The sequence below is a fragment of the Mobula hypostoma genome, chromosome 3, assembly GCF_963921235.1.
Source record: "Mobula hypostoma chromosome 3, sMobHyp1.1, whole genome shotgun sequence".
NCBI classification, from domain to species: domain Eukaryota; kingdom Metazoa; phylum Chordata; class Chondrichthyes; order Myliobatiformes; family Myliobatidae; genus Mobula; species Mobula hypostoma.
The window spans coordinates 12,767,291-12,793,749 of NC_086099.1; the positions used below are offsets into that span (position 1 = coordinate 12,767,291).

General features: G+C 39.8%; 1 protein-coding gene across 4 annotated transcripts in view; it reads left to right on the plus strand.

Moving 5' to 3' along the window:
* The window catches only part of LOC134343857 (WD repeat-containing protein 7), a 627,641-nt gene that overhangs the window by 203,128 nt on the left and 398,054 nt on the right, over positions 1-26,459 (plus strand). For 2 of the 4 annotated variants that reach the window (XM_063042658.1, XM_063042660.1), the window contains 2 exons: positions 21,507-21,575; positions 25,845-25,963. In XM_063042658.1, coding sequence (XP_062898728.1) covers positions 21,507-21,575; positions 25,845-25,963 — 188 coding nt within the window. The remainder of the gene's footprint in view (positions 1-21,506; positions 21,576-25,844; positions 25,964-26,459) is intronic. The other 2 variants (XM_063042659.1, XM_063042661.1) reach the window with 1 other exon arrangement.

The following is a 26,459-nucleotide window of genomic DNA, read 5'->3' on the forward strand; positions in this document are numbered from 1 at the left end:
ATGGGTGAAAATTCCCCAAACGAGAATTGAAAGACTTTTAGTTGGCTGAAAAAAGTGTTTACAAGCTGTGATACTTGCCAAAGGGGGTGTTACTAAGTACTGACCTTGCAGGGTGCCCAAACGTTTGCTTCGAGCCCTTTTCCTTTTCTGTTATTTCGAAACTGTAAAAGATGGAAATAAAAAAAGCTTTCTTGCTTAAAATATTAAAGAAATGTGTCATCTTTAGCTTCATGCCTTTTGGAAATCAATTCATATTTTGCTCGCTTAGCTATTCACAGTAACAGAAATTTTGACCGGGGTGCCCAAACTTCTGCATGTCACTGTATGTACAGACCACGTGAGATCCTCGATGATGTGTATGCTGAGGAACTTAAAGCTGTTAAGGCTCTAACCATTGTCCCTTGACATTCAGTTGCATCACCGTCATTGAATCTCCTACTATCAACATCCTGAGGGTTACCATTGAAATGGAACTGGTCTAGCCAAATAAACACCGTGGCTATCAGAGCAGGTGTTTATATGGCTAGGAATCCTGCAGCGTGTAACTCACCTCCTGACTCCGCAAAGGCTGTCCACCATCTACGAGGCTCAGGTCAGAAGTGTAATGGAACACTCGCCACTCGCCTGGATGAGTGCAGCTCCATCAACATTCAAAAGAAGCTCGACACCATCCAGTACAAGGCAGCCACTTGATTGAGACCCCTTCCACAAGCATCCAATCCCCCCACCATCGACAAACAGTTGCAGCAGTGTGTAGTATCTACCAGATGCACTGCAACAACACAACAAAGTTCCTAAGGCAGCACCTTCCAGACCTACAACCACTATCATTTAGAAGAACGAGAACAGCAGATACCTGGGAACAACACCATTTGGAAATTCCCCTCCAAGTCACTCACCATCCTGACTTGGAAATACATCGCCATTCCTTTATTGCTGCTGGGTCAAAATCCTGGAATTCCCTTCCTGACAGTACCCCAGGGACGGCAGCGGTTCAAGAAGGCAGCTCATCACCACCTTCTCCCATGAATGAATAAATTTAAAAAAATCGAAGACCCAACTATACAGAAGTCACTGGATGTACATATCCTGCCACAGCAAGCAATTTGGAAGACGCATGATACGTTGACTTGTATTGCAAGCAGAAGAACGAGTGTTAGAATTTTGACAGGCTTGTGTTCTATATATAAAATGCACTTTGAAGAGTTTAAGTGTTGACTTTGTACATAGAATTCTTTGGATCTCTATGTTGAAATTGAGCAACTTACATAATTTGTGGTTGAAAGAGAAGTGTAGTTCAATTGACAGCCATCTGTGGCAATGAATTTCACAAATTCACAATCCTCTGGCTAAGAAATTCCTCTTCATTTCTTTTCAAAGTGGACATTCCTCTATTCTGTGTCCTATAGTGGGTGAGACTCTGCTGCTAGATTCATCCACTATTGGAACCATCCTCTCCACATCCAATATTAGGTTTCAATGAGGACCCCCCCCCCATTCTTCTAAATTCCAGTGACTACAGGCCCAGAGAAATCAAACATTACTCATATGCTAACCCTTTCATTCCTGGAATCTTCCTTGTGAACCTTTCCAATGCCAGCAGGTCTTTTCTTAGATACCGGGCCAAAAACCTCTCACCTTCAAGTGCTTTTTGACCAATGCCTTATAAAGCCTCAGCATTACATCCTTGCCCCTATATTTTAGTGCACCTGAAATAAATACGAACATTTGCCTTCCTTACCACTGACTCAACTTGCAAGTTGACCTTTTAGGGAATCCTGTACAAGGACTCCCAAGTCCCTTTGCCCTGAGTTCTAAATTTTCTTCCTGTTTAGAAAATAGTCTACGTCTTTATTCCTTCTACCAAAGTACATTACTGTACGCTTCCCTACGCTATATTCCATCTGACAATTCTTTGCCCATTCTCTTAAGATGTCTATGTCCTTCTCCAGACTTTCTGCTTCCTCAATGCTACCTACCCATCCAGCTATCTTGTGTATTGTTCACATACCTGGCCACAAAGCTATTAATTCTGTCATCCAAATTGTTAACATATAATATAAAAAAAAGTCCTAATACCAACCCCTGTGGCACACTACTAGCCACTGGCAGCCAACCAGAATAGGCCCCTTTATTCCAACTCTTTACCTCCTACCAGTCAGTCAATCTTCTTTCCATGCTAGTATCTTTACTGCATGGTTTTTATCTTGTTAAGCAGCCTCATGTGTGGCAGCTTCTCAAAAGCCTTCTGAAAATCCAAGAAAGCAATATCTACTGATGCTCCTTTGTCCTTTCCTTCCTGTTATTTCCTCAAAAAATTCCATCAGATCTGTCAGGCAAGATTTTCTATGAAGGAAACGACGCTGATTTTGGCCTACATTATCATGTGCCTCCAAATGCCACGAAACGTCATCCTTTATAATGGATTTCACCATCTTCCCTACCACTGAAGTCAGGCTAACTGGCTTATAATTTCTGTTCTTCTGCCACCCTTATTAAAGAGTAGAGTGATATTTGCAATTTTTCAGTCCTCCAGACCATTCCAGAATCTAGTGATTCTTGAAAGATCATTATTATTGCCTCCAAATCTGTTTTAGACCACTGAGGTGTAGTCCATCTGGTCCAGATGATGTACCTACCTTCAGACGTTTCAGCTTCCTAAGTACCTTCTCCTTCCAATAGCAATTTCCATAAGGCCATCAGACATAGGAGCAGAATTAGGTTTTTGGCCCATTGAGTCTGCTCTGCCATTCAATCATGGCTAAGAAAAGTGAAAAAAGGATCAGCCCCACTCCCCGGCCTTCTCCCTCTAACCTTTGATGCCTTGTCCAGTCAAGAACCTATCGAGCTCTGCCTTAAATACACCCAACAACCTGGCCCCCACAGCTGCCTGTGGTAATAAATTTCACAAATTCACCACCCTCTGGCTAAAGAAATTTCTCTGCATTTCTGTTTTAAGTGGATGCCCCTCTATTCTGTGGCTGTGTCCTCTCGTCCTAGACTATCCCACTGTGGGAAACATCCTTTCCACATCTACTCTGTCTAGGCCTTTCAACATTTGAAAGATTCAGTGAGATCCCTCTTCATTCTTCTAAATTCCAACAAGTACAGGTTCAGCCACCAAATGTTCCTCATAACTTTTCATTTCCAGAATCATCCTTGTGAACCTCCTTTAAATCCTCTTCAATGCCAGCACATCTTTTCTTAAATGCGGAACCCAAAACTGTTCACAACACTCAAGATGAGGCCTCACCCGTGCCTAATAAAGCTTCAGCATCACATCCCTGCTCTTGTATTCTAGTCCTCTTACACTCAGTCTGTCTCTTGACATTCTCAAATGTCGGTGGTGAAGAAGGCGAATGTTGGTATTCATTTCTAGAGATATAGAATATAATGATGTTGAGGCTCTTTGAGGCACTCGTGAGACCACACTTGGAGTATCGTGTGCAGTTTTGGGCTACTTATTTTAGAAAGGATATACTGACGTTGGAGAGGGTTCAGAGAAGATTCAAGAGAATGATTCCAGGAATGAAAGGGTTACCATATGAGGAACATCTGGCAGCTCTTGGGCTGTATTCCCTGGAATTCAGAAGAATGAGGGGAGATCTCATAGAAACATTCTGAAGGCTAAAAGTCCAGAACAGATTAGCTATGGCAAAGTTATTTCCCATGCTAGGGGAGTCTAGGACAAGAGGGCACAACTTCAGGATTGATGGACATCCATTTAGAACAGAGATGTGGAGAAATTACTTTAGAGGGTCAGAGGATGGTAAATCTGTGGAATTTGTTGCCACGAGTGGCTGTGGAGGCCAAGTCATTGTGTGTATTTAAGGCAGAGATAGATAGGTTCTTGATTAGCCAGGTTATCAAAGGGTATGGGGAGAAGGCAGGGGAGTTGGGATGATTGGAAGAATTGGATCAGCCATGATTGAATGGTGGAGCAGACTCGATGGGCTGAATGGCCTACGTCTATTCCTATATGTTATGGTCTTGTTACTATCTCTCCATCATTCCAATACCCATTCTTGTTTCTTTTTTACTCCTTATATATCTAAAAAAAACTTTTTGTATCCTCTTTGATATTATTGGCTGGCTTATCCTTCCTTTAGAATACTTCAAATTTGGGATGTCTCTGTACTGTTCCTTTTGAACTGCCCCCAGAAAGTCCAACCATTGCTCTTATGTCATCTCTAGTATTGTCCCTTTAGAATCAAATTCAGCCAGCTTCTCTCTCATGCCTCTGTAATTCCCTTTATTCCACTCTAATATTGATACATTTAACTTTATCTTCTCCCTTTCAAACTGCAAGGTGAATTCTATCACATTATGATGACTAGGGGTTCCTTTACCTTAAGCTCCCTAATCAAATCAGGTTCACTGCGCAACACCCAATGCAGAATTGCCTTTTCCCAAGTTGACTTAACCACAAGCTGCTCTAAAAAGCCATTTTGGCGACATCCTACAAATACTGTCTCTTTGGATCCAGCACCAATCTGATCTTTTCAATCTACTTGCATATTGAAGTCCCCATGACTATCGTAACATTGCATGTCTTTTCTATCTCCTGACGTAATTTATATCCCACACTCTGGTTACTGTTTGCAGGCCTGTTTATAACTCCCATTAGAGTCTTTTTTACTCTTGCAGTTTCTTAACTCTACCTACAAGCATTATACATCTTCCCATCTGATATCACCTCTTCCTTGGGGTTTGAAATCAATTTTTACCAACAGGAAACCACCCCTTCTGCCTATCTTTTGATACAAGGTGCATCTTTGGATTTTATGCTCTCAATTATGATCTTCTTTCAACCATAACTCAGGGATGCCCACAACGTCACACCTGCCGACCTCTAACTGTACTTAAAAGATATTCTACTTTATTCCCCTGCATACCATGTGCATTCAAATGTTACATCTTCAGCCCTCTATTTGTCACCCTTTCTGATTTTTTCCCCCATGTTACACTTCAGTTTATCTCACTAAAGGCAATTATGTCCGATCATCTCCCTGTCCTTCCTCACAGTCTCACTACACAAAGCATCAACTTGTATGCCAACTTCTCCATCCTCACTCTGGTTTTCATCCCCCCGCCAAATTAGTTTAAACCTTTTCCAACGGCTCTAACAAATATGCCTGCAAGGGTATTAGTCCTCCTTGGATTCAGGTGTGACCTGTCTTTTTTATGCAGGCCATACTTTCCCCAGAAGAGATTCCAATGATCCAAAAATCTGAAACCCTGTTCCCGGCCCCACTTCCTCAGCCACACTTTCATCTGTACTGTAATCCTGTTCCTGCCCTGACTAGCACATGGTACTGGAAGTAATCCAGAAATTGCTGCCTTGGAGGTCCTGCTCTTCCATCTCTTCCCTAATTCCTAAACTCATTGTATAGGACCTCTTCCCGCTTCCTACCTATGTCTTTGGTACTATTGTGCAGCACAACCTCTAGCTACACGCCCTCTCTGTTGAGTATTTTCTGTAGCTGCTTTGAGGCATCCTGGACCATAGCACCAGCGAGGCCGCACACAATCTTCATATCTTTTTCATGGCCACTGAATCTCCAGTCCGTTGCCCTAACCATCTCTGGGTCTGACTTTACTCTTCCCTGCTGAGCCTCAGAGTCAGCCATGGTGCCACTGGCTTAGCTGCTGCTGCTGTGCGCTGATGAACCTCCCTCTAACAGTTTCCAAAAGGGTACACTTGTTCAGGGGAATGGCCACAGGGGAAACCCTGCACTGGCTGTATACTCCCTGGAATAATACATGGAAGTTTGAAATTGAAATGAACTGATTTAACTGTACTAGCAGGCAGACAGATAGACTTCGAGTGAAATAGAATTATCTTAAAGAAAGGAGTAAGTTCAACTTTCAAAGTAAGTAACCACAGTTGCAAGGAAGAATTATGGAAAGCTATTCGTCTTTGCAAAATTCAGATGACTATATAGAATTTGGGGTGGTAGAGTGGAAATGTGTCTCTACCAAAGGGCGTGTAAGGCCCTCATTCCCTCCGCTAGCTTGCTGGTCATCCTTGGCAATATTAAGCACCTGCATAGCCCCCCTGATCAGGGTCATGTGAGGCCATGGGAACAGGTGGTGGATGGCCCTACGAGCAGCTGATGCATATCACAAGTCCTGGTTATGCGACAACTAACGACAGGAAGACAATCTCTGAAGAGTATTGATAATGGCTGCAGTCACCCATCTTGTGAAGACACTGCACGGAAGAAGCCAATGGCAAACTATTTTTGTAGAAAAGTTTACCAAAAACAATTGTGGTCATGGAAAGATCATGATCACCAATGTCATATGACATGGCACGTAACAAAGGAACGATATAGAATGTGTAGGCTAGAAAAGATGAGTACCATTTACAAAATGTGAACACAAATAAGAATTATAGTAAAGGAAAAATGAGATCTTCATGGAGATCAAAGAAATTACAGTGGAATTTATAGCAAGAATGGGAATTCTAAAATGAAACACCCAGAAAGGCTTACTGGTAAGGTAGAAAAATATACTAAAGATTTCTCCAATCAGGATTGCAAAATGAGAGGAACCTTAGAGGAATGATATTGAATAAGAGTTTAAAATTAGCAGTCTAGTCTAAAAACTATCCTAAGAAGTTAAAGAATATACACAAAATGCAGGAAGATCTCAGTAGGTCAGGCAGCATCTATGGAGGGAGATAAATAGTTAATGATTTGCGCCAAGACTTTGTTAGAACAGACTCTGCCAGAAATGTCGACTATATATTCACATCCATAAAATGATACCTGATCTGCTGAGTTCCTGCTGCATTTTGTGTGTGTTGCTCAAGATTTCCAGCATCTGCAGAACCTCTTGTGTCTCAGATTAGTTTTTAAATCCGGATATAGGCAGCCAGGTTACCCGTTAGTGTGGTTATTGAATGTTTACTAATCACTTTTGCAATCAATGACCGTTAATATTTAGTGTGGTTTATGCAATTTGTTTTGAGTGAGTTAAGTTCCAACAATAGCTTTGCTCAGTGAGAGAGAGAATATACTTCTCAATATTAAAAGGAAACAGCAAAAATAATATTTGTTCAGCACTGACTCGTGCTTACTTGATTTTGTGTCTTATTATCACACAATGAAATGAATTGTATTTTTAATTTGATCTATTCATGTGGGACATATGGTAGTTTCTTTTTCAAAACAAGAAATGCCAAGTCATGACCTCCAAATCTTGATGCTGACCTTTGGTGCAAGGCCAGCTTAACCCTATAGACCCTGGCTTTTGTTATGTTAATTGTCAGTTTTTTCCCCAACAGATGGCCTTGTTTTTTTTTCAGATTTTGTTTTCTTTGCTGATGCAGTTTCAAGTTTAGTTACAAGTAAAGAAAAACATAATTTTATTCTTTTTTCATTCTGTGCCTTCCTTTGCTTTCAAAAAATAAAGAGAAACGTTTTGATCAGAATACCATTGAGACAGAAGTAGTATTAGATCACTAGAGTGAATCGGGGTTAATGATGATGGACCTAAACTCTATTTTAGTATTTCTCAGTTAATAAACCAGATGTCTGAAAATTGCAATAAATGTAATTAACATCATTGTCTCTTCTTTCTACTTTAAAACAATTAAAGTTCAAAGTAGTCTTGCTTTCACTAGATTTTATGATGCTTTCAGGAAATTACACTTTCAATAGCTGTGTAAAAAGTATTTGCGATGATTTTAAAGCTTTATTCTGTAGTTCAGAGTCTGTAGTTTGATATAAAGATCTTCGCTTTCAATAATTTCTGTTTAGCATGAAATGGAGTAATATGTTCTGCACAAATCAAATTTTGCATTTGTGTGGAGTAATAGATTACCAAGAATTTTTGCATTTTCTGTGGTTAATAACAGTTTAATTGTATAATTAAAATGCTATGTTACTCTTTAAACTATTGGGCTACTTTAGATCCAGTAGACAGTGGGGTAAGGAAGATGTAAAAACAGCAGCATTATTGTAGTAGCTAATTTTAACTTCCCCAATATTAACTGGGACTGCCTTTGCACCAGGGGCTTTGAGTTTATTAGTCATGCCCACCCCATCAGTCTTCCCCATTGCCACACAGAGAGGCTAAGATACATCTCTTCAACCTCTGGAAATTTATCCACTCTCTGCCCCCTAAGACATGTATTACTTTCTCTTTTTTAATGACAATTTCAAGGTTCAAGTATAGTTACTCACCCCTCAACCATCAGGATCTTGAATAAAAGGGTATAGCTATACTCACTTGACTCATCATTGAAACGTTCCTCCAACCAATGATCTCACTTTAAGGGGTCTTTATCTCATTATCTCATGTTCTCAGTATTTATTGCTGTTTATTTATATTTATTTGCATATTTTGTTCAGCATTTTCATTAATGCTGTTATAGTTGCTATTCTATAGATTTGTTGAGTATGTGCACAAGACAATGAGTCTCAGGGTTGTATATGGTGAAGTGTGTATTTTGATAATAAATTTACCTTGATAGCATGTGATTCGATTTTACCACCCACCTCTGAATTCTCCACCTATAACATCCCATAATGAATACAGATTGTGGAATCCCCATTGGTGGAGCAAAAATAATGCTGTTAGAAGAGGTTTTCTTGAAACCCAATGTAGATTGTCCAATAGGAATGGGGTGAATATTTGATTTTATTCTGGGTTGATGCTGCTTGTGCGTGGGAGGGGGCAGGGAGCTTTGGGGTTCTTGAGTGTTTTTCTGTCATTCATTCTTTGGAGGTTTTCTTCTGTTTCGAGGGTGTTTGCAAAGTGAAAGAATTTCAGGTTGTATATTGTGTATATTCTCTGATATGAAATGGAACCAAGTAATTGAAAGTTTCAGTGGGGAAACAATTTGGCAACATAATTCCCTGAGTCTTAGATAGTTCTAGGTATGGATGATATTGGTCTGGGTCAAGTGCTAAATTGCAGGAAAGCTAATTACAACAGTATTAAAGAGGAGCTGAAGAAAGTAGTTTATGAACCGTTGTTTGAGGATAAATCCACATTTGACATTTGGAAGTCTTAAAGGCCAGTTGATAGAGCTCAATCCAGTACTTTCTTGTGAGAATGAAAGGATGGCAAGGTTTGGGCAACTTGAAATAGGAGAGATATCATAAGTTCAGTTAAGAAGAAAAAGGGAGCACACATCAGATATTAGAAGTTGAAATCAGACAAGACCGTCGAGGAATATAAAGGAAACAGGAAACAACTAAAACCAGGAATTTTGAGGGCTACAAGGGGATGTGAAATGTCCTTGGCAAGTAAGATTAAGGAGAATCTTTATATGTTTTATTTATTTTATATATTTGAGGTTATTTGTCATATGTACATTGAAGCATCAAAATATACATTGAAATATATCAATTGTGTCAACAACCAATTTGTGGAAGTTACCGTTCTGAAAAGTGATGCATATCAAAACAAAAATCCTTCAGATGTTGAAAATCATAAAAAAAAATAAAATGCTGGAAACACTCAGTAGATCAAGCCTTATTTGTGAGATCTTTGCAGGATGTTGACTCGTCATTCTTTTTTCATTGATGCTGCCTGACCTGCTAAGTTCATTCGGCATTTTGCGTCTGTAACTCTATATTTCCAGGGAATCTCGTGTGTTTATTACTTGTGGGGTCACTCTCTTTGTGACTCTTTCTTCCATCCTTCAAGGATATAGATCAATAAACACAAAGCAATCAGATCATTAAAAAAGGGAAAAGAAAAGAAATTGATGTAAATAAACTCTTGATATCCTTGGCAAAAATCTTTCAAACTTCATGACAGAAATGTCAAGGGTGTGTAAGTTTTGGGATCTGAAGAGAAACCTATTGAATTATGTAAAAGATTCTAAGTTTGTGACTTAGGTAGAGATTGATAACCTCAGTGAATTAATTGACTGTTCATTTTTGTCACAAACAAGAGAAAATCTGCAGATGCTGGAAAGCCAAGCAACACACACAAGAAGCTGGAGGAACTCAGCAGGACCGTTCGGCTGAAGGGTCTTGGCCCGAAACGTCGACTGTACTCTTTTTCCTTAGATGTCACCTGGCCTGCTGAGTTCCTCTGGCATTTTGTGTGTGTTGATATTTATTTTGTAATAGTTTGTGGACACGGCATATACTCAGTGAACGAATAGTTTGTGACTTTACATCATGTGATCCTCTCAAGCTCTATTTAAGTTTTGATCTTAGCCTCATCCTTAACCTCTAGCAAGTGTTTCCTAGATTTTCAACATTTATTTTATTACTTTGTGCTGTGATTAATGTACAGCTGTTTATTTATTGCTTAAATCTCGTACTCACTGTGAATGCTTTTCTGTTTCCCCCTTGTATGTGCATGTGTTAATGTATTTTCTTTGACAGCAAGCAACTTTCTACTTTTGGGGATTTGCACAGCTTACAAATCTCCGTCAGTCCAACAAACATGTTCCGATTTAATTTTTTTATATATCTTACTGTGACTGGTTGCTTATGTAAAGTAATTCAAATTTCAAGGCAGTGATATGGAGTTCATTGTGATCATATTGTTGCCTTATTCACAAATCAGATAAGTTAGAGAGCTTGATTAACTTGGATACAGTTTAAAAAATAATCTGAAAGGAACATGAAAATTCACTTGACAAAGAGTACAGATCTGTATCTCTTTGACTGCACGCAGCTCTGTATAGAGTGTGCAAATAAAATCACAACATTGGCTTCATAGTTACAATACTGTTCACAATTCATTTAGTGTTTTAAAATATAAGTTTATACAAGGCTATATGCCTATGAAAGAGGTGACACAGCAAGTCATGCAGGAAGCCTTTGATGTGATGTATTGTGTTAGTTTTTTCGTGCTTCATCCATGTACATACTTAACCTTGTTTCTCTAATCTGAAGTAAACATGCCTATTATAAACTGCTAAACTCCCTTGAAGCAATATTTTCTCTTTACACTATCTAATTGATCAACTTGAGCATTTTGTTTATCCTCTCATGCACTCCTGAAAATAGATCTAGAGAAGTCTTGCCATTTGACAATTGTTATTTTTAAACTAAGGCCTTCCAAACCTTTCAATTTAAAATTGAAATATCTCAATGTGCATCTCTTCTCTCTTTGCAGCTTCACTGTCATGAGATTAAGGCTAATTTTATTCTCATTCTTACTGTGGCATAGGAGTTAGCATAACACTAATACCAGCAACCAGTGTTCAATTGCTGCTGTTGTCTTTTAGAAGCTTGTATGTTCTTCCCATGACCACACAGGTTTCCTCTCACTTTCCAAAGACATATGGGTTGGTAGGGTAACTGGTCGTTGTCATCATCATCATCATCATCATCTGGTGCCATGCCCAGTTTGAGCTTTGACTGCCATGGCCCACACACTCCTGTTTCGGGTCAAGTGGATCAATTTGTTGGTATTCATTTCCAGTTCTCTGGCTGCTGTCTCCATCATCATTTCTCTTTGCCTTCCTCTTGCTTTCTTCCCTTCAATCTTTCCCATAATTACCGTGCATTCTAACTCCTCTTTCCTAATCACATGGCCAATGAAGTTACGTTGCTTTTTCATGATCTCATACATTTATTTCTCTTTTTGTGTTTGCTCTGTTCATGACATCCTCGTTAAATATTCGTTTTGTCCATGATATTCTTTGCATCCTCCTCAAAACCCACATCTCTGCTGCTATAATTCGTTTCCTCATGTTACTAGATATTGTCCAACATTCTGAGCCATATAACATAACTGGATAAATGTAACATTTCAGTACTCTGAGGCGGGTTGTCATGCCTAGTTTAGTATTGGTCAGTATACTCTTCATTCTCATAAAGGTGTCTTTTGCCGTCCCTATTCTTCTTTTAATGTCCAAGTCACATCTACCATCTGATGTCACCCAGCTTTCTAAGTAGCAAAAGTTCTGTACTTGTTTTATGTCTTCCCCGTTTATTCTCAGCCTGCAGATAGGATTCTCCTTCTTTTTGGATATCACCATACATTCTGTCTTTTTGCAATTGATAGATAGACCCATTTTTGCACTTTCTTCAACAATTATATCAATTAAGTTTTGTAGTTCTTCCTCCGTACTTGCAATTAACACAGTGTCATCTGCATATGTGAAATTATCGATGTTTTCATTGCCAACTTTGATTCCCAAGATGTCTCTTATTTTTGTAATATTGTCTCACTGTACACCTTAAATAAATCAGGGGAGAAAACACACCCTTGTCTAACGCCTCTCTTGATTTTCGTAAACTGACTCACTTCTCCATCTATTCTTACGGCGGCAGTTTGTTCCCAGTACAGATTTCTGATCAGGCGGAGGTCTTTCGAATCTAGATCTAGAGTTTCCTGTAATATTTCAAATAACTTATTGTGCTTCACTTTATCAAATGCTTTTGTGTAGTCGATAAAACAAACAAATCTTTTTGCACTTGAATAGCTCGTTCTGATAGTATCCTTAACATCAATATTGCATTTCTTGTACCTTTGTCTTTCACAAAACCACATTGTTCTTTACCTATTTCAGCTTGTATCTTACTTTTAGCTCTTGTCATCAAAATTCTTAGAAGTATTTTGGTGATATGCTCATTAAACTTATGGTCCTATGTAATTCACATTCTATTGCTCCAGCTTTCTTAGGAAGAGTGATAAATACTGATTTTTTTCATCTCTTCTGGTATTATTCCAGTCTCATAAATGTCATTGATTAAATCAGTAAGTTTTTCAATTCCATAATCTTCAAGAACGATAATTTGTTCTATTACTAATTCATCAGGACCTGCTGCCTTTCCTTTCTTCATTTTATTTATTGCATTACGAATGGCGATTTTAAAGTACTTGGACATTCAATGTTTTTCTTAATTTCTGGTTTTTCACCTCAATCGTCTTCAAACAGTTCCTGAATATACTCAGTCCATCTGTTCATAATCTCATCTTTTTCCATGATAATGGTACCGTCCTTTGCTTTCAAACATCCACCTGAAGAACAGAAGAGCTTTTTACCAGGGATATTTTTGATTTGTTGATGTAACCTTTTTGGATCAGTAATAGGGATTCTTTCTATTTGCTCACATTCCTGGTTTAACCATTCTTCTTTGGCTTTTTGACATAAGCTTTTAACTTTTTTATCTAAGGACTTATATTATATAGGATTTGCTTTCTTCCGTCTCCTTTCTTCCATTAGATTTTTGATTTCATCTGTCATCCATTTATTCTTTGTGCTTTTTTCTTTTTTAGAAATCACTGACTCTGCTGATTCTATCAAGGCATCCTTTAGAGAGTTAAATTTCATTTCTACATGATTGCTATCATCTTCAACAGATTCCATTTCTAGACTTTGAAACCTATTCCTTACTTCAATTGTAAATTTTTGTCTTAAGTTTTCTTCTTTAATTAATTGCAAGTAGTCAGGGGATTGTTCAGGTATTTGCTTCTTTAGTTTTTTAAATTTTACTTTTACATGACTTTTACATGTTATGGTCACTGTTACAGTCTGCAATTGGATATGTTTTGCATTGAGTCACTGAGTTTCTAAATCTTTGGTTTATATTAATAAAGTCAATTTGATTTCTAGTGTTATCTCCTGGACCTTTCCAGGTCCACAAGTGTCTTGGATGGTTTTAAAAGTAGGTATTCATAATGACCTGATTTTTCATCTTGCACCATTCTACCTATTTCTCTACCTTTCATTTCTTTCCCCAGTCCAAATTTTCCTATGGTATTTCCATCAGCACCTTGTCCTACTTCAACATTTAGGTCTCCCATGACAATAACAATATCTTGAGATTTGCATCCGTTCTTTGCTTGTTCAAGCTCTTCATAGAATTTATCTATATCCTCATTTGTTCCATCTGTTGTTGGTTCATATACCTGTATAATTGCTAAATCAAATAGGTTTCCTCTGAATCTAACAAGGAGCATTCTTTCTGATATTGCCCAGTGTCCTAAAAGACTTTTTGCCATGTTTTCATCCATAAGAATTCCTACTCCATTAGTCTGGGATGTTCCACAAGAATAAACTAGTGTTTTATTTCTAATCTGACATTTTCCAGCACCTATCCAACGAACTTTGCTAATTCCCGTGATGTTAATCTTTAGTCTTTCCATTTCATTTATCACATTGCCCAATCTTCCTGCTTGATATAGGGTTCTTACATTCCACGTGGCAATAACTTTCTTTTGTGTTACATGAATTTTATGAGCAGTAGCTTGATGACGGTCGGGGATCCCTTGCTGCCCAGAATCAACCCCATCAAGCAAAGCATCTTCAGAATTGTCTTGAAGATCTTCTTGACACTGTTGTTGTGTGATACATTTTGTGAGTTTGACCATGGTTTTCTTAGCAAATAGCAACGGTGGTTTGCTATTGCCTACCGTTGGGCGAACTGAAGAAATCGCCATTTCTCTTCCCAAATGTTCATCCACCTATACTATAGCCATTGACATTTGAGGTTGTAGCTCATCCGCCTTCTCCGTCATAAGTTTAGTTACTGAACCTGCCGGATCTGCTGTTGGCCTTTGCTCATATCCTGAGCAGGAACCCTTGCAGGTGCTACCGTTCCGGGTCAGAGCGGCCCCGGGAGCAATGAATGACAAAGGGGTAACTCCACTTTCCCCAAAGCTCTGAAAGTGCCCAGTCAGAGCCTCATCACTGGTTGCAGTTGAGAGTCATACCCAGGACTAGTTAATTGGTCACATGGGTGTAATAGGGCATCATGGGCTGAAAGGGTCTGTTACTGTGCTGTAGCTCTAAATAAATAAATAAAACCAGAGTGTTTCCAGTCCTCGGTAGTTTTCATTGAATGTTATTGAAAATAATATTCCCACTGCTAAATCCCTTAATGATCATTATCCATGATCATGTACCATGATCTCTTCTTCTACCGACTGAACCAGGTGACTGAGTAAGGGTTTGTATTATAGCAACTACTATAATGGATAGTCAAAACTGCCCAATGTATCACTGGCATCAGCCTACCTGCCATCAAGGACATAATGCATATATGAAATGTTCCAGAAAAAGGCCAGTAGCATCATGAAGCATCCTACCCACTCTGCTTATGGACGTTTTGTCCCACTTCCATCAATGAGGAGTTAAAGTTCAGACCAGGACCACCAGATTCAAAAACAGTTACTTTCCCCAAGCAATAAGGCTGATCAACAGTTCCACCCACTACTCACCCTTCCACACCCCCTACCACCACTGCTTTATCATTTCTTGTCAGAATCACGAAATGTACAGATACTAGTGTCACTTATGGACATGCATTCAATCTATGTATACACTTTAAGCTATTCTTGTGTAATTGTTTTTAATTGTTTTTTTATTATTGTATATCTTAAGATGTGCATCAGATCCAGAGTAACAATTATGTTGTTTTCCTTTACTTGTGTACTGGAAGTGACAATAAACAGTCTTGAATCTTGAATGTGAAGGTATGGTAGAAATGGTACCCCCATCACGCAGGACATGCCCTTTTCTCATTGCTACCATCAGGCAGAAGGTACAGAAATGTGAAGGTACACCACTCAGTAATTCAGGAACAGCTTCTTCCCCTCTGCCATATGATTTGTGAATGGACTTGAACTCATGAACACTACCTCACTACTTTTTTACTTTCTTTGTCATAGTCATACTTTATTGATCCCGAGGGAAATTGGGTTTTGTTACAGTTGCACCAACCAAGAATAGAGTATAGATATAGCAATATAAAACCATAAATAATTAAATAATAATATGTAAATTATGCCAGATGGAAGTAAGTCCAGGACCAGCGTATTGGCTCAGAGTGTCTGACTCTTCAAGGGAGGAGTTGTAAAGTTTGATGGCCACAGGCAGGAATGACTTCCTATGAGGCACAGTGTTGCATCTAATGTAATTTAATTATTTAAATATATATATATTGTTACGTACCCCGTAACTGGGTTGCCAAACCAGCAGAAATGGATCACTCAGTTGGAGTCTGGAGTACTAGAACTAAGAAAGTTTTATTAAAGAAACAAGCAACACATTAATCGAAAGGATAATAAATGCAACAGTTCAGCGATGATAAACGCACATGTGCACAGAATTAAGATAACAGCATCAATCAAGCTCTATCGTTGTCTAGGGGTAAATGACCAATTTCAAAATGACTCAAAGTTCAGTCCAGTTAGTAGTTCAGTTCGCAGTAATCGTTGCCATGGCGGTGGACAACGTGGGGGAAGAGAGAGATAGAATAGGAACAACTCATCATTCAGCACAGCTTCACTCACAGACCAGCGAGATGGCTCACAAACAGCTTTTGGGCGGGTCCTTGGTGATGTCACCTGAGGTCACCGACTGTGACCCCTCCTCCAGATGCGGTCGATCCTCTGCAGTGAACCCGGCACCCAGGCAAGGGCGGACACACACCGGGTTCCCGCTGATCGTACCTTTCCACCCTTGTCGTTGTCTGGCACTTCTCACCCACTCGTGAGAGGCGCACCGCTTCCAGGGTCTTGTTACCTCGGGTGGCGTGTGTGTCTATCTTAGCGAACCTGTCCCCTTTTTATCCCCCTGCTGGGGTATCGCCTGTCCATCACTTCAAAGAGTTCAGGGTTCAAAGGGGGGAGCCGCTCCAGACAGCTCTCCCTCCCCCGTCCCTTCATTACACATCTCCAGACGCTGCTCCATTGTTCCTTATCTCTCCTTCCCCTGAGGGCAGGTGGCAGACCAACTGCTGATGCCACTGATGCTAGCCCAGGCCAGCAAACATCTTAATTTTAAGTGTATTCTCGTAACAATATATATACTGTAATTCACAGATTTTTAAAATCTATTACGATATATTGCATTTTACAGCTGCCACAAAGTTAACAAATTTAACAACGTATGCCAGTGATATTAAATCTGATTGTGATTCTGGATTTTCATGTATCTGGCCAAGACTTTAGCCAGCTGTTTCATGGTCATCTGGGAAAGTTGACTTTTCAGTTGAGGTGGAGATTGCACACTTTATAGCATGCCATTTCTATTTACTATTGCTAATGCTTTTCTCATAAAATTGTTGATTTATGCCTGACTTGTAAATTGATTACTTTTAAGTGTTTGAAATTAATTCAGTTTTCGATTTGTTTCATTTCATTTCATTTCATCAAATTTCCTTCATCAAACATCATCCCAAATGACAATTACTTCTTTCTTTTTATTCATTTCGGCATTTTAGCGCCTAGTTTTTCTAATTTAAATTAGATTTAACGCATATCTGAGAATGTACATTCAACATTTCTCTAGTTGTTGAAATTAAGCACCTTTGTTTAGATTACTTTGTTATTAGTATACAAATACAATAGTCTGTTCATTAAACAGAGAAAAATCAGCCTAAAATTGTAACTAGATTTGAAGCAATATTTGAGAGGATGCGTATAAGAAATGGCAGTAGGAGACTAAATAGCCCCATGAGCCTGTCAGATTGTTCAGTGAGGTCACAGTTAACCCAATTTGTGATCTTAACTCCATTTTCCTACCCGGATTTCAGAATCTTAGATTTCCCAGTAATGCAAAAAGCAGCCTATTGCGGCAAAATGCCTAGTGATTTGGCATCAATAGCTCTCTGGGGGAGAGAATGCCAGTGATTCACAGTACTGTGAGGGAAGTAGTTTCTCCTCATGGCAGTCATAAGTGGCAACGAAATTTTGTTCCCTTGTTTTAATTTACCCACCTGCTGACAAATCCTCACAGTATTTCCCCAGATAAATGCTGTTAGACTCTTGCATTTTTGAATAGCATTCTCTCTGTTCAGAACTATTGAGTTTAGGCCTATTTTCTGCTGTGACAAAGCGGGCAAATACAAATAAAAGAAGTAAAACATGTAAATAAATAATACTGAAAACAAAGACTCTGCAACTCATCTTCTCAGTATTATGTATTTATTTTTTTTGTATTTGCTGTTTGTCTTCTTTTGCATATTGGTTGATTCTTCAGACTTTGTAGTTTTTCAATGATTCTATTGTACTTTGTTTTACTGTGAATGCCTGTGAAAAAAATGAATCTCAGGAAAGTATATGGTGACATATGTGAACTTTGACAATAAATTTACTTTAAACTTTGAACTTTATCAGATGAGCACCTCATCTTGATCAGTGAACCTTAATTGTGCTGTTCCTGGTAACTAAATCCGCTCATCAATAAGGAAGTCAATGTAAAATTTATTATCAAAGTACGTATATGTTATTATATACTAACTGAAGATTAATTTTCTTGCAGGCATTTACAGGAAAATATTACTGAGAGAGCATGAGTCGTTGAGTCCTTGAAAGTGAGTCTGTAGGTTGTGGAATCAGTTCAGAGATGTGGTGAGCAAAGTTATCCACGTGGGTTCAGGAACCTGGTAATTGTTGCTGAACATGGTGGTCCTGTGGTGTGGGACCCAAGGCTCCTAAACTCCTGCCCAATGTTAGTTTCTCTCTCTCTCTGGCTATCCATCCCATAGGATGATGTTGGTTCCTTTCGGTCAGTTAGTGGGTTGGTCCCCCACTCCTCAGAAAGGAACAGTGTGTGTGTGAGTGGATTTTAGGTGCGTAGGGGGTTGCATAGGTCCAGACCCACCCTCTCGACATCCCCTCCTGGATCCAGCGGCATGGTGGGGTCCAAGACAGCTGGGGGAAGTTCTATTGCAGTGAATGGCCAGACCAGTCTTCGATGCAAGGGATGCCCTTTCCGCGCTTCACGGCACGTGTTTGCTAGATGGTCGTTGATCCTACGAGAGGGTAGAGGGTTCATCCGCCCTTTGAGGGGTCTTGTTTTTTGTCCTGCAGGGTGTCGAGCCACCCTCCTTACCAGGCAAACCTGGTGGGGGAGCTGGTTTAGTCGCCGACCATGCGACCGGTAGTACTGGGATACATGGTATCAGTAGCACTCAGAGGAGTGACCTGACTAGGTCACTGGTCAGGTCCAATGTTAGTAGTGAGGAGAGGGTATGACCTGTATGAAAACTGTACATTCCTCAGGTGCAAGCTCACCAACATCCTGTGTATAGTTGTGGCAAAGCTTCCTGTACTTCATCCCCAGTGCAAAAACATCCATATTCTCTTTGCTATCTTCAACATTTGCGCCACTTGCTTTTGTAGTTATGTCGTAATTTTACCTTATTTATTGATTATAAAATGCTTGCTCTTTGGGTTTTCTAGTTAGAAGACACCCAGGTTTCTCTGAACAGCAACATTTGATGGCTTTAAACTGTTTAATGGTACTTTACTTTTCACACAATTATAGAGGCGATTAGAGGTCTGTACAGATTGAGTACAGCTCTATATGTGTGTAGTAATAGAGAGGATGCAGTGGAGATTGCTTGGAATGGAGAGCTGATGCTATAAAGATAGATTAGATCACTCACACAGCATATGGTGGCAATAGAGAGAGTGCAGATGGAATGGAGGGCTGATGCTATAAAACAGACTAGATTGACCTCATTTATTCTTTTTGGAATATAGGAGGCTGAGAGGATGATCTTATTGTGTTTTATAAAATCCTGAGCAGCATAGATAATCTTTTTCCCAGGGCAGAGTCATCAAAAACCAGAAGGCCCAGAATAAGGTGGAAGAGGAGAAGTTTAATGGTGATCTGAATTTAAGTGTTTCCACAGAATGTGATGAATATCTGGGAACTACCTGGCAAAGGAGGTAGTGGAGTCAGAAACAATTAGAACTTGGGAACGTTATTTGAACAGGTATTTGGAGAGGGAAAGCTTGGAAGGGATATGGAGTGGATGTGGGCAAATGGAATTAGAATAGAAAGGTCCCATGTTCGACATGAGCAAAACCATATGACATCGGAGCAGAATTAGGCCATTCAGCCCATTGAGTCTGCTCCACCATTCAATCATGGCTGATTTGTTTCAAGATTAAGTTGAATTGTCATTCATACATACACAAATCCTCATGAATACAGCCAAACAAAACAGTATTACTCTGATTTATTGTCCCTGTCAGCCCCATTTTCTTGCCTTCTCTCCCTAACATTTGATGCCCTTACTAATCAAGAACCTATCAACCTACACTTTAAATATACCCATTGACTTGGCCTTCACGTGACTTTTCAAAGTGGGTCGAAAGACTTGGTGTCTGTGCTATTTAATTTTATAATCAGTGAATAAGATAAAATTACAATGAAAGTGCAAATTACTTTTATTAACACGACTTGAATGTGATTCTAAACCTATGAATGTTGTTCCAAGAACAATAATATTCAATTTGTTTGAATGTTTCTTTAATATTCATGTTAGGGTGATGCTTGATGGTTTTCACCCAAACATTATTTTAAGTTTCTATGTCAGGGGTTCTCAACCTTTTTTATGTTATGGACCCCTATCATATCCAAAGGGTCCGTGGACTCCAGGTTCGGAATCCCTGATGAAGCATAAAAACTGAAAAACTGAGAAACTGCCTTGAGACTGATGCCATTAGTTGGATGTTCCAACTCGCCAACAATCTAAACTGAAGGGGAAATAGTGAAAACAAATGCATGCCTTTGAACATATACAATCAGTATGTACTACTGTCTACAACAGATGCTTAAAGATCAGAGAAAATGGCTTATGCAGAACTTCAAGGAAGATGAAAATAATGCATTTTACATGTGATTTTAGATTAGATTAGCTTTATTTGTCATATGTACATTGAAACAACAAACTATACAGTGAAATGTGTTTGCGTCATTGACCAACTCAGCACGAATTTGAACTGGTGGTAGCCTGCAAATGTTACCAATGCTTCCAGCAATAACATAATATTTCCACAATTTGCTTACTCTTACTATTGCTTGTGTCTTTTTGGAATGTGGGAGGAAACCGGAGCACCTGGAGGAAATGCACATGGCCACGGGGAACGCGTACAAACTCCTCACGGACAAAGGAAGGAATTGAACCCCAATCACTAACTGCTATGCTAAATATCCCCAGAAGAAAGATTTTAGATAGAATGTTGTCTCTTTATTTCCCTTCCTTCAAATGGTTTATGTACAGTTAGGAATGGGTCAAAGTATTCAATTCAGGGATGAAATAAAAGTCACTAAAATCCTACTATATGCAATTCAGGTTTATATAAATAATGTTACCTCTGAATAAAAATGGATTCCAAAATAAATTGCTTTTGGTCTCAAAAAGAGTTTAAAAGAACTTGCATGTGAAGAAAACACACTGCAATTTTTGCACAAATGCAACTTCAGTTACATATCTGCAATGTTAATTACTAGATAGATTAAGAAGAAAGTTTTAGCGTTCAGGTACTTTCTGATGCATATTGTTTAAATTTTGCTAAATATTTTATTATATGCCAATACTTTAAGAGCTTCAAAGGAAAACAACAAGTGTTAAGAATGTCTTGCTTATTTTTAAAGATCTTTTGGTTGAAATCATTGGGAATTCTCCTCAATGCAAATTTTACACTGCTTTAGATAAAACTCATTATAATATAGCTTTATTGTTTCATTTTTTCCATTCTTACTAATGCTACTATTTTTATTTTATCCTCTAAAAGTTACTCTGCTTCTCTTTTCTGTCTTCCTTTTCCTCTCCAAGCTGCTGTTGCTGTCAATGAGGCTGTCTGCTCTGGCACTGTTTTACATAGCTGCCCCTCAGTAAATGAAGGTATTCTCCTCCCTCTCTAATACCTTAACAAAATTTATTTTAATTTCATTAGCTATTTTCCATGCAGCTTTATTCACTCACAGGTAAGTGCATCCACGCAGGAGAGAATCTGCTTAGTGTTCTTGCAGTAGGATAAGTTGTTGATGAATCTTTCTTTACCTATTTGAGGAAATAAAGTAGTGTTTTTATTCATTAAAATTCAGTATATAATAGGCATTAGATTAATTCTGATACTGAAAGAAATATTTCTAGTGCTGGCATCCACACACAAACATCCAAAACTATCACAAGTGCCAAAAGGAGATGTTTATTGGCCAAACAATAGACATAGTGTAATGAGTGACATAGTTCAACTGCCCCTTGCTTAACATTTTTCAGAAATTACACATTTTGACTTCGGATGCAAAAAAATGTAATATCATTTTAGTCACATTAGGCAGAGAATCTGCACACAAAAAAGTGCGTAATTTGCCAGTTTGAAATAATCATTTTCAAATGTCTGTCAGATTGCCTTTTAAAGACAAGTTTTAAAACATGAGATATGGTAACAAGGGGAACTAAATTACACCAGAAAATATAGAACTCTGTTCCTTTTAATATCATTTTCAATGATTTAAAAGAAATCTGTAGTTAGAATTGTACTGGAAATTATTTCAAGACATCAGAGATCCTTAGATTTCCATTTTAGTAATCTTGTTAAGAATTGGTCAAATAAGATATGAAAGTATAATTACTGATGCAAATATAAAAAATTGAAGATAATTATGGCTGAATAATGTTTCATAATCCCTGCTGAGTATTTTGTCAAATTTGTGCATTAATTATCTGGACTACACCTGATTTTGTCACTGCTGTACTTAACAAGATTGCCATGGTATAACTGATGAATTAGTTTCCCATTATCAGTAATTTTCACAATTTTAGATCTAATTAGGTTTGTTTGTTGACTTGGGCAACATCGGTGCTCCTGATGCGACCTCCTCTACCTTGGTGAGACCTGTTGTAAATTGAGGGACTGATTCATTGAGTATCTCAGCTCCAGCCACCAAAAGCGGAACATACTCGTGGCCAAACATTTTGATTCCAATTCCCATTCCTGTTTTGATATGTCAGTTTATGGCCTCCTCTTGTGCCAAGATGACGCCACTCTCAGGGTGGAGGAGCAACACCTTGTATTCCGTCTGGGTAGCTGCCAACCTGATGGCGGGGTCATGGACACCCGGCTCTGGTCTTCTGCCTGCTCTGGATCTCTTTATTGCTAACTGCCAACGGGACATCAACCATCTCGACTTCACCGCGCCTTGTTCCCATTCCAACCTCACTCCTTCCGAACGCTCTGCTCTCCACTTCCTTCGAACTAATCCTAACCTTTCTATAAAACCTGCTGATAAGGGGGTTGCTGTTGTAGTCTGGTGTACTGACATCTACCTTGCCGAGGCACAGCGACAACTCGCGGATACCTCCTCTTATTTACCCCTCGATCGTGACCCCACTAAGGAGCACCAGGCCATTGTCTCCCACACCATCACCGACTTAAGTCCGCTCAGGGGATCTCCCATCCACTGCTACCAACCTTATAGTTCCCACACCCCGCACTTCCTGTTTCTACCTCCTACCCAAGATCCACAAACCTGCCTATCCTGGTAGACCTATTGTCTCAGCTTGCTCCTGCCCCACTGAACACACTTCTGCGTACCTCGACACTGTTTTATCCCCGCTCTGAATTTTTTCAATGATTTTAAGTTCCCTGGCCCCCACCGCTTTATTTTCACCATGGATGTCTAGTCCCTATATACCTCCATCTCCCACCAGGAAGGCCTCAAAGCTTTCTGCTTTTTGGATTCCAGACCTAACCAGTTCCCCTCTACCACCACTCTCCTCCATCTAGCGGAATTAGTCCTTACTCTTAATACTATCTCCTTTGGCTCCTCCCACTTCCTACAAACTAAAGGTGTAGCCATGGGCACCCGTATGGGTCCTAGCTATGCCTGCCTTTTTGTTGGCTTTGTGGAACAATCTATGTTCCAAACGTAATCTGGTATCTGTCCCCCACTTTTCCTTCGCAACATTGACGACTGCATTGGCGCTGCTTCCTGCATGCATGCAGAGCTCATTGACTTCATTAACTTTGCCTCCAACTTTCACCCTGCCCTCAAGTTTACCTGGTCCATTTCCGACACCTCCCTCCCCTTTCTGGATCTTTCTGTCTCTGTCTCTGGAGACAGCTTATTTACTGATGTCTACTATAAGCCTACTGACTCTCACAGCTATCTGGACTATTCCTCTTCTCACCCTGTCTCTTGCAAAAATGCTATCCCCTTCTCGCAATTCCTCTGTCTCCGCCACATCTGCTCTCAGGATGAGGCTTTTCATTCCAGGACGAAGGAGATGTCCTCCTTTTTTAAAGAAAGGGGCTTCCCTTCCTCCACCATCAACGCTGCTCTCAAACGCATCTCCCCCATTTCACACACATCTACTCTCACTCCAGCCTCTCGCCACCCCACTAGGAATTGGGTTCCCCTTGTCCTCACCTACCACCTCACCAGCCTCCGGGTCCAACATATTATCCTCCCGTAACTTCCGCCACCTCCAACGGGATCCCACCACTAAGCACATCTTTCCCTTCCCCCCCCCCCGCTTTCCGCAGGGATCGCTCCCTACGTGACTCCCTTGTCCATTTGTCCCCCCCATCCCTCCCCACTGATCTCCCTCCTGGCACTTATCCTTGTAAGCGGAACAAGTGCTACACATGCCCTTACACTTCCTCCCTTACCACCATTCAGGGCCCCAGACACTCCTTCCAGGTGAGGCGACACTTCACCTGTGAGTCGGCTGGAGTGATATACTGTGTCCGGTGCTCCCGATGTGACCTATATATTGGCGAGACCCGACACAGACTGGGAGATTGTTTCGCTGAACACCTACGCTCTGTCCGCCAGAGAAAGCAGGATCTCCCAGTGGTCATACGTTTTAATTCCACGTCCCATTCCCATTCTGATATGTCTATCCATGGCCTCCTCTTCTGTAAAGATGAAGCCACACTCAGGTTGGAGGAACAACACCTTGTATTCCGTCTGGGTAGCCTCCAACCTGAAGGCATGAACATTGACTTCTCTAACTTCCTCTAATGCCCCACCTCCCCCTCGTACCCAATCCGTTATTTATTTATAGACATACATTCTCTCTCTCTCTCTCTCTCTCTCCCCTTGTTCTCCCTCTGTCCCTCTCACTATACCCCTTGCCCATCCTCTAGTTTTTTCTCCCCCTCCCCCTTTTCTTTCTCCCCGGACCTCCTGTCCCATGATTCTCTCATATCCCTTTTGCCAATCAACTGTCCAGCTCTTGGCTCCATCCCTTCCCCTCCTGTCTTCTCCTATCATTTCGGATCTCCCCCTCCCCCTCCTACTTTCAAATTTCTTACTAGCTCTTCTTTCAGTTAGTCCTGACGAAGGGTCTCGGCCGAAACGTCGACTGTACCTCTTCATATAGATGCTGCCTGGCCTGCTGCATTCACTAGCAACTTTTATGTGTGTTGCTTGAAATTCCAGCATCTGCAGATTTCCTCGTGTTTGCAGCTTGAATATTGATTTTTTTCCTTCCAAAAATTCCCTTCCCCTCCCCTCTTCTTCTATTCAATACTATAGCCTCTTATCTCTTCTCACTTTGCCTATCATCTCCTCCAGGATCTCCTCATCCTTCCTTTTCTCCTATCAACTACTCTCCTGTCCAGTCAGATTCCTTCTCTCCACCCCTTTACCTTTCCCATCCACCTGTCTTCACCTATCACCTTCCACTTCCCCACCTTTTTATTCTGGTGTCTTTCCCCTCCCTTTCCAGTCCTGAGGAAGGATCTTGGCCTGAAACATCAACTGTTTATTCATTTCCATAGATGCTGCCTGACCTGCTGAGTTCCTCCAGCATTTTGTGTGTGTTGGTTTGGATCCCTGTTAGTTTGTGTTGATCTTTATCTTGGAAAAAAAATTAAAAAGTTGCATACTTCCACTTATTGCCAAATATATTTGCATTAAAAGTAAATAATTATTTCAAATGGGTTTAAGTATGTTTTCACTGAAAAGTATTTTGGAACCTTTTTCAAGATAAGGGAAATGTTAATGATGACCAAGGCAACAGTAATTTCAGCTGACTGTAATTATTGAAATATCATTTTGAATGAACTGTGCACCAGACTATTAAACTTGCTGAAATTTAGATCAATAGTCAATGCTTCTTAATTCTGTCATTAACAAAACACTTGTTCTGCTTCCATAGGTTGGAGTCAGCTTGCAGCCATGCATTGTGTCATGCTTCCTGATCACCTTGGACAGAACAATTTCCGACCTCCGCTTCTGGAGATGTTGGCTCGGAGATGGCAAGATCGGTGTTTAGAGGTAGGATTGTGCTAAGCTGATTAGGTGATGGAATACTGTTTTGATTCCTGCTGATTTGCAAGTGTTTTGTATCGTGTCCATTGATGCAGCTTTTTTTGTCATCTGATGGTTTGCTTTGAAATGAATAAATACACAAGGTGCTGTAACATAGATTTGTTATAAGTATAGAGTAAGACTGCTTTAAATTAAGTATTGTGAGGCTGAATATTACTTGGGACTGTTAGGATGTATTCTGGAGTTAGGGAATATAGCAAATATTATTTTCACCAGCAACCAATCTTCAGACATGAATGTGAATTGTAGATTGAATTTAAAATGCAGCCCTGAACAGTAGTTTTTCTGGAGTTGATTGCAAGCCAGACGATGCTGATTAACATTTATTTTGGGTATCTGGACTTTGGGCATGAAGAAAGAGGTTTGTGAAAACTATTTGTTATTCAAAGGAAGCATTGTAGATCCATTGTGACTATAGAATTGTCTTTTGATCTTTAGCACA